This window comes from Condylostylus longicornis, unplaced genomic scaffold (genome assembly GCF_029603195.1).
Source record: "Condylostylus longicornis isolate FDR11 unplaced genomic scaffold, ASM2960319v2 ptg000006l, whole genome shotgun sequence".
NCBI lineage: Eukaryota > Metazoa > Arthropoda > Insecta > Diptera > Dolichopodidae > Condylostylus > Condylostylus longicornis.
In genome coordinates, this window is record NW_026577975.1 from 3,630,859 (window position 1) to 3,651,596 (window position 20,738).

General features: G+C 22.1%; 1 protein-coding gene across 5 annotated transcripts in view; it reads right to left on the reverse strand.

The window, feature by feature from the left end:
- Positions 1 to 20,738, reverse strand: part of LOC129618455 (serine/threonine-protein kinase par-1) — a 140,958-nt gene that overhangs the window by 33,039 nt on the left and 87,181 nt on the right. For all 5 annotated transcript variants that reach the window (XM_055533208.1, XM_055533206.1, XM_055533207.1 and 2 more), the window contains exon 7: positions 13,284 to 13,407. In XM_055533208.1, the coding sequence (XP_055389183.1) occupies positions 13,284 to 13,407 (124 nt within the window). The remainder of the gene's footprint in view (positions 1 to 13,283; positions 13,408 to 20,738) is intronic.

The window sequence follows — 20,738 nt, forward strand, 5'->3', positions numbered from 1 at the left end:
AAGAATAATATTGTAAGAATTAGAATCATATTTAAAAAAAAAAATTCCATTACTCAAAAAAAATTTTTCAATATTGCAAATATTAAAAAATAACCCGAAAATATAATTCCGAATTCAAACCGCTATACTGACTAGGGTAGACCAAATTCTTAAATGAGGTTTAAATTTAGTTTTTAGAGTTTTAGAAAAATTGCCTAAATTACGCTCCCATACACAGATAATCTCAAATTATGTACATTTAATCTTTATATCGTATAGGCTTCCCATACAGTTATAAAGATTTTGAAATTTTAACCTTAAAAATTCGAGAAACAAATTAAAAATCCCCCCCCCCCCCCTAACTTTCATATACATTTACACATTAATAAAAATATAAATTTTTAATTTAATCTTGAAATTTTTACATTGAACGGTCAATGCAATTTTGAATAACATTAAATTTATTGAAATTTTCAATTAAACCTTCAAACAGCTTATGACTTTAATTTTTGATTCCCTCATTGTTATTTTTTTGTGTGTTAAATTTTTTATATAATATAAAAATTGTTAAATTAAAAATTGTATTCAACGCTTAAAGCATTCACGTTATTCATTTAATGATTGTTAATTTGTACAATTGTCTTTTTTTTTGTTCTTGTATTCTTTGTTAAAATGAAATCTACTGAACTAAAAATAAAAGAATACACAAAGGAAAAAATAATAATAAAAAACAGAAAATAAAGAAAAGAAAAATTTATGTAGCATATTTTGCCCATTTCGATACTTAACAATTCTGACAATAAAAATTCATATTTTAATTTTATTTTATATGATGCACATAAAAAGTTTTAAATTACAGGGTGATTTAAAATTTAAATAAGATAATTTGATGATGATATACAAGTATGACTCTGAGTATAAAAATCCATATAGTCTACAAATACCTGTGAACAATTTTACTTGTCTAATATTCTGTGTTTCTTCAAAATATACAAAGAACTGTTATATGAGTATAATAGTTGTGGGATGTGATATTCTCTTAATCATTTCTTTTTGCATATTTCTAGGAATAATTCGGGTATATTCAAAAGGATCAATCGAAATATTTCACTTTGGAGAATCCATGTTGTGATCATATAAAAATCTATTTAAGAGAATGTTCTATATGTGAATACAACTACTAATTCAAGCCCACAATTTTATAAAACTTAAAAAGAGAAGGCCTAAAAGAGCTTGGGTAGAATTGTATTAACCTAAAACACAATTCTACTTCATATTTAAAGATTTTATATAATCTGGTGTAGGATAATTTAAACAATATTCCTTAGCTTTTCACCAACGTTTCAATTCAACTAATTTCAAATTTTCATTATTAAAATAATATTTTAATATAAATGACTAAAACAATAATTTAATATGAAAATAATATTTTTAATACAGAAATTGTAAATGGAACAAAACTAGACTCTTACACAAAACTTAAACTATGGTAAAAATAAAACTAAAATATTAGTGATCAGTTGTTTGTTGTTTTGATCTATTGTTGATTATATTGGGGTTACCGCTTGTTTTAACTTTATAGGAATTTATTGATTGCAGATTTGTAAAATGAATTTAAGTCATTTTTGTATCTGTTTTGTAATTTATGTTGTTTCTATTTAATTCTATATGTAACATTTCTATATGTAACAATAGATGTAACTATGTACATATGAGTAATACCCCATAATACACATACATTTATTAACTTTAACAAATATTTTCATATAGTAAATTGTGAACACTACATACTCGTACTACTTATTCCACATAATAATTTTATTAAAAATAATAATTGACACCCTATTTTTATATACGATAAAAATTTTCACCTAAATTAAAAATAAAAAAACACAATAACAAAAAAAAAATTGTTATAATTTTTTTTCTCTCTTGTTTGTTTTTTTTTTTTTTTTTGTTAAAGGTCACGTTTCGCCTGTTAAAAACTCTCAATCATATTCATTTATATAGAAATATCAAGAGTGTATTTTTTTTTTGTTTTATTTTTCTGTTATATTTTTTTTTTAACTAAACTTCAGACGATCTAAAAATTTTTGTTATTTTCTTCCATTATTATTTTTATCTTTAACAGCATATTTTATATTTGTTATCCTTAAAAATATTCTTTAATATATAGATATACTCGTAATATAAAATACAAGCTACATACATGTTAGGTACATGAAAAATTAAAGTATAGCAGAAAAAAGAAAACAAAAACTAAATAAATGTCATTATATTTTAATAATTCATAACCAGAGTGTGCTGGATGCTGGTTCTGGTCTATATATTACTCTCTTTTGTATCATAAAGGTCGTATTTTATTATATGTATATACATAGTATATTGTTATATTCTATTCTAACAGCTAGGTATTGTAGCTATATGTAAATATATAAATATATGTTAAAATTATATTGAAGGTATTTTGATGTTAAGTAACGTTATCTGTCTCTCTCTCTCTCTCTCTCCCCCTCTTGTTTTTTCTCTTATTTTATTTTGCTATTTTTCTTTTTGTTATATGATGGAGAAAAACTGAATTGTCTAAGTCAACATTTTATTTATATACTTTAAATGAAATTAAAAAAAAACAAGGAATTTTTATTTTATTTTTTATTTTTTTTTTTTTTGTTTTTCTCTGAAATACTTTATAAAATTTAGGCTATTTGTTTTAATATTCAAGACGATTTTGTTTTGTTTTTTGTTTATTATTTTTGTTCTCTAGTAAGCACATCCAAAAATATGAAAAAAATTTTTTAAAAAGTAAAAGTATGTGCCGAATTGTATCTATAAAAATATTTCATAAAAAAATAATAATAAAATAATAAAAAGTTTTTGTTAATGTTCTTAGTCCTTTATGAATTTTTTTTTTATATATTAAGTACGCATACCTACATATATATCGGATTTGTTAAAGCCCCAACGCAGGAACATGAAATTATCAAAATTAACAAAAGAATTTTAAATTTTAATTAAAACCTTAAATCGACAACATTTCAAAATATTATGAGGCTGTTCTTAATTAAACACATTCGGAAAGAGCAAATTTTTGAATATTTTTAAAACTACTACTGTCCATATATCATGATCTATACAGTAATAATCGAATAATTGAGAGAATTCAAATATAGGACTAGCTTTAATAAGCCGGTCTAAGTTATTGCCGTAATTTTATATATTTGACCCATTGGTGCAGTTAATTATATTGCCGGAGTCGTCATAGTATGATCCGTAGCGGTATTCTACTTAAAATTGCACCTTATTCGATTCGATATTGACCAATTTAAACCGAATTTTTAAAGAAATTTGGAGAGTTTAATACCATTTTTCTAGCATAAATCTATTCATAATGATTTTTCAGAGTATATTGATCAAGTTGATATCGCAAGCAAATAGTAGTATGGCAGTAATCTTCACACAAGTTATATAATTTGGAAAATTCTGTTTTTTATTTCAGAAATGTAGGCAAAAAATCACACCCTATATATAATTTTAATGTGGAATTATATACGTATATTTATATAACATTTTAATAGCAAAATAAATATAAATAAAATTCTGAGGCGAGTGCTAGTCCCTCCCATATATTTTTATATTTTTTGTTTTTTTTTTTCTGTTACAAGTTAATATTTTTTTGTGTCTGGATGAAATTGAAATTGGGTTACTTGTTTTTATAAAATTTATGTATAAAATAAAATATGAGATATAAAATTTTTTTGATATATAATACATATATATACATACATCTATAAAAGCACCATTTATTATGGAAGAAGATTCTGAACTTTAACTATAAATGATTTATATGCCCTTGATAAAATTATTATATAAGAGAAGCAAAACAAAAAAAAAATTTATATAATTTATAGCATTAATAATATAAGGGGAGAAAAAAAAATGAACGACTAAAAATATATGGTAGTAGGGGTACAGTATAATAGATAATATATTGAATGTAGGGGTAGATATATGCAATCGACTATCAAGGATAATATGTTATCATTTTCTTATTTTTGTACTTAAATGTTTTACTTATATTTTTCTTATATTTCTCTCCAATATTATATGAATAAAGTTCTGGTATACTTAATGTGTCTATTATTTAATTTATATAGTACTTGTATATAACAATTTTTTTTTTCAATTTTCAAATAATTTTAACTGAACAAGAATCCGGTTTTTTTGTTCTTCTTCATTTCTCTTTAATTTTTATTTAATAAGAAAAAATTAACAATAATTTTAAATTTTTTTTTTTTTTGAACAAAAAATATTACACATTTTATAGAAATTTGAAGAGATACAAGATAAAATTGACATTCAAGGAAATTAAAATTTTATTATTTAATATTTTCGATTTATAATGGTGATTTTTAAGTTGAAAATAAAATTTAAGTAGAAACTTTTGTTTTCGGCCATTGAACATGCTCGTATGAGTGATTTCACAAATTCAAGATAGTAATACCTAAAAAATTGGGGTTATCTACCGTATAACCACAACGTAAATAATACATAAATTTTTTAAATTTTAAAAATAATGCTTATATGATTAGATAAATTAATATCAAAGCACTAAATTGGACATGATGTGTTTTTAAAACTTTATCCCTTAAATTTATTTTAATAAAATAAAATAGATTAATATTATGTGTAGTCGAGTCCCATTTTTAAAGAGAATGTCAATTACAATTTAAAAATTAAAAACTGTTATATTATAATCCTGTGTTTTCACCAAAGAGGACTGTTTCTACAAATTGTTCAAGGAATTTTCAATAATCCGAAAATTTATACCTCGAAATATAATATTCTACAGAGATATCGCCCCGTTCTGAAGAATACATATTTATTTCACAGAACTAAGAACTGTTTTGCACTAAGGGAATTTACTAAGAAAACTACTTTATGTCTGTAAAGCTAAATTCTTAAATTTAAATGAATCTTTTTTTTTAAATAATATTTAAATACATTCTTTAGAACATACAAAATGTCGTCACACTAAAATGTACCAGAGAATATTATTCAAGCATTGCGAAATATTTTTATAATATATATATGCACAATATACAGATGTATATACACATATTTCATTAAATAACCTTTTTTTCTCTTCTCAGACAATTTTTAAATCTTAATGGGGTTGTTCCCATCCATTCCACTTCCATTTTATTCGTCTCATCCCATTTTTCGACCTCTTTATATTTTTTTATTAAAATTAAAATTTTTTTTCTAGATAAACTTTTTGTAAAAAATTTCGTTCGTATTTATGTATATACGTTATATATACTTATAGTGCATATTATGTCTGTTAAAATAATTTTAAACAAATATACGAGTATACATATATATATAAATGCAACTATTGTACTAGCTGTGAAAATAGTAAACAAAAAAAAATCTTTCAAAAAAAGGAAATTACTGTTATTATTGTTTTCCAATTTTTTTTTTTTTGTTTTTTTATTATTTTAAGTTTTCAATTCTTGTTTCTTTATTGTTTTACTATCAAGTACCACCACATGGTGGTGTCACAGCATTATTAAACAAAATATTTGTAGTACACAATATGTACACATGTGTATGTGTTATACAATATTACAAATACCCTTATAAATTTTGGCGCTTTCACTTACAAAATAATGGCATTGTATAACTGAAACAAAAGGTTTCTTTTTTATAATTGAAAATGAAAAAAAAAAACAAAAATTACTTAGAAAAATATTTTACGCAAAATTCAATTTCACGTCACTTTTCACTTCAAGAGAATTCAAGAACAGAAGAAAGATAATTTCAACATTTTTCTAACAAAACAAAAAGTGACTGACAATTTGATGAGACAAAAAAATTATATAAATTTTCTTTTAATAGTTTTTTATTTTTGTTTTTATAGCGAATTCGAACAATTGTAATAAAAGCAGGAACGAAAATTGTTAAAAAAAAATTAAACGTAAAATAAAATTTTCTCTCTCATTTCAGTGAATTTTGATATTTTTATTACTCATTTTTTAAAAATTAAATTTTTTTTGATGATTTCATATCTCGAATTCCTTAAATTTTATTTTCATATAAATCACAATAAAGGACAAATTTACAAATATATTTGAGTTCGAATTTTCATAAAATCTTTTGTATTTGCACTTAGTATGAACTCATTATTATTCGAAGAAAATTTGAAAAATTAATGAAGTTGACAAGAAAAATTTTTGAATTTTTTAATCTTAAAGACAAATTTTTTTATAATCGAAATTAAAATTTCTTTAAATAATTAAAATTAATCATAAGAATTAAGAGAATTATATATGTAAATCCGAAAGTAGCCCAGCTCAAAAAAATTTATAAAATTGATAAAAATATAACCATTAGTTACAATTATTGCTACTCAAATACTAATGAAATTTCTACTTCTCTTTATTTTTATTAGCAAATCTGCTCTACCAAAATGTTTAGGAACAGAAAATTACATAATTTATTAATATCTTATCATCGGTACCCAGTACATTGGTAAAATGAATTGGAAAAAGGGAATTTAATGAAATTATACGAGAATATTTTATAAATTACAAAGTCTCATACCATTGGCTAAACATCCAAATTTTTTAAAATTAATAGAGCACACACATGGCGTAATGTTGTCAAATAATTTTAATACGAAATGTACAGTTGTAAAAATTTTTATCAAATGTGCGAGAATATCGCAAGTCGCCTAGAATATATCAAGTGTGAGTTGTTTTTGAAATATTTTAGAAACCAATATTCTTCAATATTTTAATCTTAAAAAAGAACACAATGGAAAGCTATTTAAAATGTTCAAAAAGCAATATCAAATAAAAAATACTCACATACAATTTAAATTGGGCAAACAAAAACACTTATCCTTTTTTCATTTCAACGCAACAACACACTTAAATTACAAAAACTTCAATAAAAATTACACAATTTTTTAATTTCTCAATGACACTGCTAACTAATCTTATTGTGTACATATTGTACAATTCGAGAAAAACACATACACAAGCTTTTAATTCTTCAATCATCTTAACAGTGAAATTTTAAGGTAAACTATTATGTATGCTATAATTTAATATTTAATCACAAAATATTATAGGGAATTCATATGATTTCTAAGTAAAGCTATTCAAAAGGAACAGTCATATTATGCGAAACATTCCATTTGAAAAAAAAAATAAAATTCAAGGTGAAAACATTGAACAAATCTTAAAAAAAAACCTTATGTAAATCTACTTATAAAAAGTACTTAGACTCCTTTACACTTTGTAAAATTGAAAAATAATTTTAAGAATTCATTAAGTTTTTAGAGTAAAAAAAAAAATAAATGCTTTTCAATGTTGAATTTTTTTTTTTTTTGCTATTTTTTAAATTTTCATGTGAAAATAATTTCCTTTTTTCATATTTGTAATTTTCATTTAGGAAATTTTTGTAGTGCAGATTCTTATATCGCATTACTTTTATAAATTATACTATTATTTAATTTTATTTTATGATATTGACCCAATAATACCCACATAAGAAATGTATACTTTCCTTAGAAGAAAGATACGTATAAGAAAATCTGCGGCGGAGTCATAAAATAGTAATGTTTTTTTAAGAATCCTTTCATGTTATTTTAATAAATACGCCGCAGTATTTTCCATGCCTAAATTCATTTGAAACGAACTCACATTTCGATTTTTTTTAGATTTTTAGATATGAACTGCAAATTAAATAGTTTGAATTTCCAAGCATTTCAGTTTAATTTATTTAAATAACCAAAAAACAATATATCAAATACAAGACATAGTAAATATGTCAATATTATTAATGTCATATAAACAATTATTATCGAAATCAAAAACCTTTCAAATCAAAAATGTATCAAGAATATCAAAGCGCAATCGGTGTAAAAACTAAAGAACAATAGCTAAAAAAACTATTGAAAAGCTATTAAAAAACCTACAGTCACACAACAAATTTACTAACCATTTTTAACCCATTATTCGCCAATGTATAAATGTTGGTACAGATTATGTCAAAGATATGTCAAAAAAAATTGTTTTTGAAAGCACTTCGTAAAAAGTAATAATTCGATTCAACTCAAAATTCTTTGTTATTTCTACACTGAAAAAATTCGAGTTGGTAAGTTTTAGAATGAATATGTAAAAAATCTCTTAAATAAGAAAAAAATCTGCAATTTTTGCTAGCATACAAAAATATAAAATTATTATTAATTATTTCCAAATTAAAACAATTAAAGCATTTTCATTTGAATCACTTAATCTCGGTCTCTTAGAACTTCTTCTTCTTCTGCGGATTAAATGCGATTAACTTTTAAATTAAATCGAGTTAAACAATTCTTCTATATTGTATAACAATTATTTTAAAATAATTCATCTTTTCATTCAGCAAAACCAAAGCAAAAAAAAAAGAAACAAATTAATTATAATTAATGCCAACATTTTTATATCAAAGCTCGTTTATATAAGGTACACGAACAGGATAATCTCATCCTTTTTTTTTCTCTCTCTCTCATTTCTTTTTTTTCACAGTAAATTTCAGTTGCTTTATACTTATTTCATTTTCTTTTTGTTTCAATTTAATTTTTTTTTTATTTTATTTTTAGTTTTTGTGTTTCTGTTTTTCATTTTTTTTTTTTTTTTTGTGTTCAGTATTTATGCGCACCAACTCACCTTCTAATTGTAATATAAAATGTTAAAAATAAGTTTGTCCATTTGTTATAAATATAAAAATTATTTATATGCATATATACATACATACATACAATTAGTATAAATATATATAGATATTATTACATACATATATCGATACTATGTATGTATATATCTATTTGTGCCGACTCATACTTGTATAATAGCACATTTTTTATATTTTGTAATCAAAAAAGTATTAAGTCGAGAATTTGGATTTTTTGAAGCATTTGGTTGGAATGATGAAAAATATATAAAGACATTTTTTATTGTAAATAAAAGTGAACCTCTTTAGAAATATAGTATATTTTAGTAAAATTTCGAAATATTTCAATTCGAGTATATATTTGGAATCGAACAATATTTTAAATTGTTAAAAAAAGATTGTGTTTTAAACGATTGTGTTTCAAGTGATTTTTTTTCGATTAATCCAGCTACAAATACAAAATTTTTCAAATTTGAATAATTCCTTCAATTATTCTTCATGAATTTTGATTGCAATATTCAATCAAACTTTCGTCAAACTTTTATCAAATCAAACAAATTGTATTAAAAATTTTTCTTGTATGAACACGATCTAATACAAACATTTTCGGTCTGTCTACTTTCTTTATTTTCTTAATAATTTTCATAATTTTTTTTAACTAAAAATGATGACGTACACCCAAAAATTTCTATACAAATGAAGTTTATTATTATTATCCTTTGAGTCTTTTTCAAAATTTTAATTTCTGGAAACTAATGGAAGAAAAATTCTCAAATTTAAAATTAATTTTGATATTTGCCATTTAACATATGTAGTAGCGGTAATTTCAAATTGCCTACAAATTTTCAAAAAAAAAATAAAATTTTCTATAGTAAGTAAAATTTTCCGAATTTTCTTAAAATTGACTTAAGCCGTTTTGCATTTAATCGATAAAAATTAAAAAAAAATATAATATATATATAAGGTCCTCACTTATATTAGTTTTCATTCATTTTGTTTTTTTTGTTTTTATATTTAATGACGTCAAAGTCAGCGAAAAACTACCTATATACCTTCAAGGAGAGAAAAAAATGAACAAAAAAAAGAAAAACAGCAAAATATAACAAAATTAGTTTTTCAAGTTCTTCAAAAAAAAAAAAAAAAAAAAAATTTTTTTATTTTTTCTTTTTACTTTTGTATCCTTAATAAGGTCGGAAAATTTTTGTTTTCCTTGTTTTCCACTTTGTTTTTTGGAAAAAATTTTTTCATTTTCTTCTTTTTTAGTTTCTTTTTTTTTTTTTTTTTTTTTTTTTTTTTTTTTTTTTTTTTTTTTTTTGTTGTTTTTACCGCAAATCTTTTTGATGCTGCTCCGTTTTTTTTTTTTAGTGTTCTTTTTTATCCATCCTCTTATGTACAAGAATATTTAAAAAAAAAAAAAAAAATTCCATATTAAGGAAGTTGCTTCAAGGTATTTGCATCCTGTATGTTCTCTACTCTCTCTCTCTCTCTATAACTGAATATTATTATTATGTGTGTATTTCAAAGTAAATTACGTGTTAATTGATGTAGAAAATGGGGAGAATATTTTTGATGAAAAACAAAAAAAAAAAAAACTAAAATAGGATAAAGGAACATGAAATGTTGTTAAAAATCTGCTCTGAATAATTTTTTTTTTTTTTTACAAATAATTAACTACAAACATGTCTATAAGCCTTAAGGTAAAAATTAAATTATGATAATTTTTTTTGTGTATAGTTGTTATTTTTTTTTTAGATACACACACTATTAATGAAACAGAAATAAGAAAATAAAGGAAAAGTTGAAAAAAATGAATTTAAGGTGTATATGAAAATCACCTTAAAGGTAAAACAAGAAAAAAAAATTTTCATAAATCTGATACATAAAAATTAATGAAAAAAAATTTGAAGAAATTTCAATGAACAAATAATAAGAAAACAAAAATACAAAATGAAAAAAAATTGAAAAGGAAATTTTTTATTTCCGGAAATTTTATGAAGAATCAAGAATGACAAGGATTTTGTTTTTTTTTTTTTTATTTTTCATTTTTGTTTCTTTTACCTCCTACATACTACAGAATTTTCAATTTTTCTTTTCTTCTTTTTTTCTTAAATCTTTATTCCCATACTACATGTTATCCTTAAAAATTCAAGTATATGAAGGCACACACACAAACACATTTACATAATTTTCACTTAATTTCTCTTATCCAATAATATTTTCCAAGCATTTACTTTTTTTCAATTTTCTTTATGGTTGTTTTTGGTTTTCAGTGTTATTTGGTTGTTTTTTTTTTCCTTCTTTTTAGTTTAAAATTGAATTTGTGCATAATTAAGAAGAAAATTTATAAACGGAAATTTTTATGACCTCGAGAGTAAAACTTTGAAATAGGTTCTGTTTTTTTTTTGCTTGCATTTTCTTTATTTTTTTTTTTTTTTGCAATTAGATAAATTTTGTTGTTTATTATTTTTCTATGGTTCTTGTGTTGTTTTTGTTATTATTTTACTGATGATGACAAGAAAGAAAAATGATTTTATTCTATTTAACTTGTTTCATAACCGCTCCCAAATAATATCCGGTTTAAGATTAACTTTAGTAAAAATAAAAATAAAAAAATAAAATAAGAAAAAGAGGAAAATTTTAAAATTTAACCCTTGAATAATTTTTGTCACACTTTGATCTGATAAAGAAAACTGTAAAAAATGAAAAAGGGTTTAATGTTTTTCTTTTTTGCGTTTTTTCTTTTACGTTTCCTTTAAAAATAATAAAATAATGATTGGTTTTTTTGTGTTCAATGTGAAGCATGTACATACATACATACACGTATGGGGGATTATTGAAAAATTTTTTTATATATTTAAAAACTATACATATGAGCACATCATATTGTATATTGTTAATATTACAAGTAATATAATACAACCATACACATGAAAATTTAAGTTATGAGAATTTTAAGTTAGAAAATTTTTTTGGTATATTTTTGAGATATTTTAGAAAATTGATACATTCTGAGATGATGCTGATTGTTACTTAACTGATATATTAATAAAATGACAGAAATAAATTGCAGTAGTTATATAAAAAGGAAATGAATTAAATATCGTAAATCTTACTATTGGTATTAGACAAGCGTTATTTTATAAATTTTCTAATTTTAACAATTAAATCATAAAAATGACGGGAAGAAAATGCACGTTTCTTTAGTAGTTGTATTATAAATACGGCATTTACAGAATTTAAATATAGAAGTTCCATATAGGAGCTTTACATAATGTCGTACACACATATATACATAAATACTTTAACATGAATTTCGAATGAATATTGATCCTTGAGTTTGACAGAATGAGTAAAATTTCCAGAAAGCATTTACTTGGGCCATCTTTTTAATATGTTATAAATGTATATAGATATTAAGTAAGTTTATAGCAAAATTGTATATTTTGCAAAAAAGAAGTTAAATTATTTTAAAACTGGTTATTTAATACAACACAACAATAAAAGATAACCCAAACTTAAAAAAAAAAACAAAAACTTGCATATTTTTAGGGACCTCATAATAATATGTAATGTATTCATATTAATTATAATTAATAAAACATTAAATTCAAAATATTTTTCCCTAATTTTTGTCTCATTTTTGAAAATAATAAATTTGAGGGGAAATATACAATCAAATTATCTAGTACTAAAACACACCCTATCATGTCATAGTTTTATTATTCAAATGTGATCAAAAATTCTCATAGACTTTTATACTTAATTGCTTTGCTTCTCTAATTACATTTCATAAAAACGAGTTTTCTTATTTGACCAATTGTACAGTGATTATGGCACTGGCCTTTTAACCGAAGGGTCACAAGTTCAAAAAAAATAACGAGTTTTCTTGGGGGTCCTTTCCTATTATGGAACACAAGAAACGAGTAGCTGATAATCTTATACCTAGCAAATAGCAAAATAATCAGCAAATGAAAATTCTTATTGTCTCATAATATTTCTTCGACCATATTTAAATCCTAAAATTCCAAATTCAAATTTTAATATTCTCTTTAATAATCTATCATCTTGACTATAGTATCTGACATTAAAATAATCACAATTTAAAATTTAAAATTTACATTTTATACATTTTTCTACAACCACCCCAGACATATACCATAAATTATATAGAATATTAGAACAATTTACTCAATAAAATATGGACCACATTTTTTTTTAACATTATACTAGTATTAGAATCGAATTTAAATCCTTTGTATATCATAAGAATTAAAATAATAGTATAAACTTATAGTCTTATAACCCCACAACATATCACAAATATTTCAAAACAAAATAAAATATATATTTATATGTATCTACGAGTATCATATTTAATATCATATTTATATGTATTTACGAGTATACTCGTATATCATGTATTTTAAATTATTTATTTATTTAAATAGAAAATTAAATAACAAAATCTTTCTATTTATTTATTTACCCTATATTTTGATTATATTAATATATATATTTACGAGTATGTTATACATACTATTTCATATTAAAATTAAAAATATATAAAAAAATATATTATAACTTACCTGATGACATAAAAAATGGAATCCTAAAACGTCCTGATAGAACACGATCACGTAATGATTGTAATGTGGAACCATCGAACGGGAGAGCACCACATACTAATACATATAAAACCACACCCAATGACTGAAATATAAAGAAAATAATATACATATATATGAATATAATAATAACATTGTATAAAATAATAATAAGGATAACATTATTGTACACAATATATAAAAAAAATATTAATAATAACAATAAAACATTTTCCACATAATATTCAATTTTATTTGTGTATTGTTATTTGGAAAAAAAAAAAAATTCCACCATTATTCCACAAATATCGCAATTTTTTTCTCATATTATTGATTCATAGATAAAAACACATAGTAGCATTTAAGGATATCGGAGTGAATAAAAAAAAATACATTTTTTTATTACATTTTTGTTTTCAATAAATAACGATTATCCTGGCAATTTAATTTTAAAAAAATAAAGAGAAAATATAAGGAGGAAATAAACCAAATACCAAAATCATTACCAATATTAAAATCAAAATATCTATTAAGTATATAATATATTTATATATATTTAACATATACACCTACGCAGTGACGGTTCAAATATGCATTACACTGCAAAAAAATTATTGTATGTTTTAACACCTCAATTGATAATTTCTACGTTGTTTATTTATACGAGTAACACGAATTTATGAGAAAATTCACCATGGTCTGACATTTAAGAAAAGCACTATGGGGTCTAATATATTTCTCTGCATTATTATTGTACGAAATACGATTACAAATTTTTATTTATTAAAAAAGAGATTAATTTAATTATCCTCACAAAAAACAAATTTCGGAATATTTTCAAACTATTGCACATTCAATGAAAAGCTTCTTCTTTAATCAAAAAAATGTTGATTTGAACTAGAGCACATTTTTATAAATCTCATAAATTTTTCATGTTTTTGAAAATTTCTTGCAGTAAAGTCACATTTTTTCCCAATTTTTTGTAGTAGCGTGCTGAAAAAATTCACAAGATTTTAAAATTTAATTATTTTTCACCATATTTGCGCTCCAAGCACTGAGAAATCTAACCCTATATATGTGAATGGAGAGTTTGTCAGTCCAAGTTATCACATACATTACACAGAACAAAAATATTAATACAAAATTATCAACAATAATTATTGAAAAACAAAATTTTTCACACATTTTGTTTTTTTGTGTGGTAACATTTTTCAACAACACTTTGAACTAAAATTCACTACAAATTAATGATGGCAACACTTTCAAATATTTAATATGGTAGAAATTTTTTTCCTACATAGTGTGTAAATGAATAGCATTGTCAGCAAAATTAGAGAAGAGAAGAAAAAAATCAAATATGCAAAAAAAAAAAAAAAGAGTAGAGAAAAATCACGAAGGATACTTAAATATATAAAAAACCAAATATATATTATATACATACATATATATGTATATAAAATGGAGGACAGAAAATTACTGTTATTATTAGTATAAAATTAGTTTTATGCGACGTGACATTGAATGCATTTTTTATTTCTTATTTTCTTTCTATTTTTTTCTATTTTTTTTTTCTTCTTCTATAATAATTTTATTCAATTTTGAAAAGAATTTTGTTATTTAATATTGTAGAGCATTAATATATACACAAATATTCAAATAGTTAGAATGAAATGTTGGGGAAAAAAATAATAATAATAAAATTAAAATTTATATGAAAAAAAGAGAAAAAATGAAATGGAAAATGGTGTATTCGGAGAAAAAAGAAAAATATTACATTTCCTTGGTACAATTTGAAAATATGAAAAAAAAAAAATGTTAAGTTATAATTGAATTTGGAATTTTTTAAAAAAAATTTAAAGGCATAATATTTCTAGAAGATTTTTATTATTGAAAGTTGATTTAACATTTTAAACATGTCGGTCATGTTTAATTTGAACTGAAAATTTCTCAGTAAATTCAAATGAATCACATTAAAGAGTTACTAGCCAGCGCTAGTTTAAATGTACGATGTAAAAGAGTAGACCTTTATATGAAAAAATTTAATCCGAAATCTTTGAATTTTGAATGCGACAAAGCAATGAAATAATTTTTTTTTTTGAAAATTTGCATACTTTTAGGGGCAATACTTGAAAAACTTAAAAATTCTAATATACATTAATTACATTGCAAGATTTTTATATTATACATTATTATTAAACAAATAAAAATATTAAAATTGTTTCCGAACCACCCATACTTCCCTTTGAAAAATATTAGGGGACATAGGAAACATTCTATTATACACAACATTAATTTAAAAAATTAATTTGTTACTTTTCCTTTTCACCCACAATAAATATCAAAATTCAATAACTGAAAATATTTTATGCTTGAGGAAAAATTTCTTATTTTATGCTATAATTGAAGTGATTTTGAAATGTCAATATTTTTCATTCAGTATTATTATTATTAAATGAATGAATAAATTTCTCAATGATTTTTTCATTTCACCTCGAGTCATAATAACAAACAAAATCAAATTGGTAGATGAAGGACAGATGAACAAAAATTAAAATATTATAATTTTGTTCAATTTTTTTTTCTTAAAGGAAAAGGAGACTATTTCTACTACAAATAGAGATATATATGTATATATAAAATGAATGAATAGAAAATTTTGTAAAATTTTATATAAAAAACAAAATTATTAACTTTCATGACCAATTGGTATTATAATATATGAATAAGAGTACAATAATTATATAAATACCTACATATAAAATATTTATATAATAAATCTACTGAACTACTTATATATACCTATATATTATAATGTAATATAAAAGAAACAAGATTATGGGGGCGTAAGATTATATTAAAATGATTTGGATGTTATAACATTATATAAATATTTTATTGAATAACAATTACAATATTTTATATATATATGTATACTATAAATAGTTTTACATTAAAAATGAAAATGGATTATTAAATAATATTCACAAATCTATATATACCCACACATATATATTATTATATTGAACTTGTAAAAAAAATTGGGTGATTTCTTATAAATATTTCGAGATAATTCTGAATGAAAATCACAGAAAAATTTAAAAATTTATCATATAATTTCTATTAGAACTGGTACTTTACATTTCAAATACAGATTCAGCTATATAAATGTTGAATACGACTACGTTTGAGGAAGCTCATTAAAAGACAGGTAACTACAGGTATTTCGCTACTGTGATAATTTCGCTAGTTTGCTGTTATAGTAAAATAATTGAAAAATTTGCACATTTAAGAAAATTAAATTTGAAAATTTAGGAGTAAGTATGTTTTTCAAAATTGTAGCATTATTTTGTAATTTATCGTAATCGACAAATTTTCAATATAGAGAAATGAAGATTTTTCACAAGAAACAAATTTTCTAATTGCTTGTTACTTAACTATATAACTTAAAAATCGTAACATAGTTGCAGCAAAACAAATAATTTGGAAATATTATTCGAACTTTCAGTTTTTCTATATGGGAAAGATCAGATCAAATTAAATCCAATTCCGAATCAAGTATAAAACACCAGAAAAATAAAATACAAAAAATTTCACAGCAAAAAAAAAAAATCACCCAGTAAATAGACGTATGTTTCTTATTCCAATATATTATTGTGTGGTAGGTAATTATACATATAAAATTTCTCTATATATACATTTAGATGCATATATACAAGTATTGTATAATTTACGTACTTGCACAATATAATTGAAATGAAAAACTGTATAGAAAATAAGAAAAACGAAAATTTTCCATTGAAATTTTATAAAGAAATTTTTTTTTTCTTTTAAAGTTCACGGTCAAGTATTTAATACACGTAGGTATATGTGTATATATATATATATATATATATATATATATATATTATGTAGAGCAATTATAATAGTTAGTTAGATTTTATTGTTAGATTTCTATTATGGTATTTACCTATATATATAGTTATGTCCTACACAGTCATGGCTTTTTTTTTATTATTATTGTAATGAACACAAAGTGAAATAACAAAAAAAAAAAAATAATAGAGAAATAGAAGTCGAACAAAAAAAAAATTCCTTTTTTTTTTGTTTTTTTTTTAGTTTTTTTATAGCGTGTGACGAGGATGGAAAGTTGGTGATGATGTATGAATGCATTTTGTTATTTGGTTTTTCTTTTTTTTTTGCTTCTTGTTCTTCTTATATTTTTATAGTAGTCATTCTTGTTTCGAATATTGTATTGAATAAAATTCATATAAAAACTCACTTAACTGTGGAATACAGAGAGAGAGAAAGAGAGAGAGAGAAAGTGAAAGAGAGAAAAGGAGAGGTAAGTAAAATGAAAATTGTATTGTTTTTTATTGATGATGATTGAATTTCTCCCTCCCTCTCCCCACTCCTATTTGTTATTTTATTAATATTGAAAAAAAGAAAACAAGTAAAAAAGCTGAACAAAAATTGAATACAAATTATTGAAATATTGAAAATATTTTTTTTTTTGTATTATTTTTCTTGTTTTCTCATTATTTAAAAGTTTTTCAGTACAAATGTATATTGTATGTGTATATACATTAGTGTATTTTTAATTGTTAAAATAATATTGTACACTATTACAATTTGTTTTTAATAATAATTATATCTTTTGTTTTTCATTATTTTTTGTAATTTTGCAAAATTTATGAAATGCATAATTGTATAGTGGTATGATTTTATTTAAAAAATAAATGTATTATTTTAATAAAATGTTAAGAATATGACTGTAATGCATCAAGATTTATTAATATTTGAGCTATGGTTACTTATTAAATACAAAATATAATTTATTAGAAATTTTTTAAAATACTACGTAAAAATATTTTCTGTACTGTGCAAATTGAATGTGAATTTAGTAGAGAAACCAAGAGCAAAGCAAAGAAATATAGACTTATTTCTTGTATCGCGCATCAAATATCACTGGGAAATTTCCAAAATTAAACAAATTAGCCCTTATCATTAATCAGTTTATCTTTGTTATTAGTATTGTTTTGGGCATTAATTCATAATATTCTAATAGTTTGTAAATTAATATGAATTTTTGTTATCTTCATCTGATACAACAAAATTTTATTACCACTACAAACATTGTAGATTCTTTTTAATAAAATTATAGAAGAGTATAAGGTCATGCTTGTTATCTAAAATAAATATACCTATATGTTATTCTTACTCAATTTTTTTCTAAATTACTATAAAATTCTTCCTAATGGTATGCAATATTAAATATAATAAACATTTGGAAAATGAGTTTTTTTCTTTTGTTGAAATTCAATTTTTAAAATTAAATTTTGCTATTTTAAAAGCAATGACATAAATTTTTTCGAAAAAAAAAATTTTTATGTACCCACATGAATTTTTAGATATTATTGTCTACCTAATAACCATGTTAAAAATTCTACATTAAACATTCAATTTAAAAATTTTACTGTAAATTATACTGTAATGAAATCTTTCGAATCCTTAAACATAATAATAGACAAAACTTCTATTTCAATCATTTTTATCTATAAAAACTATACCATTTACTTAAAACAATAATTATACTAAATTGAAACAGAACAAATCAAAGATTAATAATGACCTTTAAATAATTCAATAATTTACTTTAATTAAAAATAGATTATCCTATAAATATGCAAAAAAAAAATTGATTATCCTAAAAATATGTAAAGTTTTTTATTATTATCCTATAAATATGCAAATTTTTTACTTTTATATTCAAATTATATTATTTTTGTTTTTCTTAAATTATAAATGATGAACAAGCACAAAATAGTTATATTTGTCATAAAAATCTAAATAACTTTTTATATGCAAAAAAAAATATAACAAAATATTAAATACAATAAAGTAACATTTATTTTAATGTTATTTAAAATTATGCATATTATATTTTAATCTTTATTATTTTATTATACAAAATATTACAAGAGAAAATGACAAAAAAAAAACTCAAAAATGAATCTGAAATAATTTTTTTTTAACTGTTATAAACTTTATAATCCCTCAATTATAATAGAATTTCTTTAAAATCACAACCCATATAATACTTTAAGAAGAACAAAATATCAATTTTAAAGATTTATTCATTCCATACACCTACAATACTATTATTATATAAACAAACTTATATTATATAAGAAAATTTTAAATCAATACCAAAAAAAAAAAAGAAGAAAATTTTCATTTTTTATACAAAATCATAATCATAAAATGTAAGTATCAAAGATTATATAATTTGTGTTTTTTTTTTTAAATTTTTATCCATACTATTTAAATAATAAATATATATATAATGAGAAAATGAATTTAATATATAAATAATATATAATATATAAATGGATATATATAGTATAATAGCCCTTATAATACTTAAATTCTCATCTAATTTTATTTAATAAAGAAAAATAATAAAATAACAGATATATATATTTTTTTTCTCAAAGAAGAAAAAGGACGAAATAACCACTAACTAACTGTAAGTATAAAAATATTATTAGTCTCTAAAAGATCTTTAAGAAAATATTATATGTAAAATTATGTGTTGGGGTATATACAAAGACATTTAGATGCTCATAGTAGCATTATATAAAATAATCAAAAATATCTTCACAAAAAAAAAAATATAAGGACCTAATGAAATTTTAAAATTTCATAATACCACTTTAATCAAAAGTATCGTTTGCTCGTTCATTCGTTCATTCGCTTCAAAACTTACAGAGAAGAGAGCAAAAAAAAATAATAATTCGACTGCGCTGTTTCTGTTTCTTTTTTTATTTTTTTTCATTTTTTAAGATTTTTAAATTCATCTCACGTTTATTGATCAAATATAAAGATATACATGACAACAATATACGCACAAATACCATAGATTTTAATAATAAAGGTATGATGATGAAAATCTCGGGGAAAAAAAAAAACACAAAAATCGGTTCACCATTCCCTTTTATTTTTATTTTCCTTTTTTTCTTTTTTCTTTTCTTTTTCGTCCCTTTGTGATTTGCTTATACCATTTTTCTTTTCTATTGTGTTTTTTCCTTTTTAGATACGTAAATCGCAGACCATTTAATGACATATCCTCGTAACAGATCTTGACGGAATTGGGAAAATAGAAGGGAGAAACAAAGGCCAAAAAAAAACACAGTCGATAACAAAAGGGAAAATTTTTAAGAAAAATATTCAAAATCTAAAATTTAATTGACAAAGGAAAAACATTTTTTTTTTCGTCGTTGACTTTTCTATACAACCAATGGTATGAGTTGGATTTCATTTTAATACATAAATACAAGTATGAGTTTGAATAGAGAACAATGAAAATTTTATGTAATTATGATTTATATGTAATGTATTAGAGTAGCATAACCATATTAATGAAATTGTGTACACTAG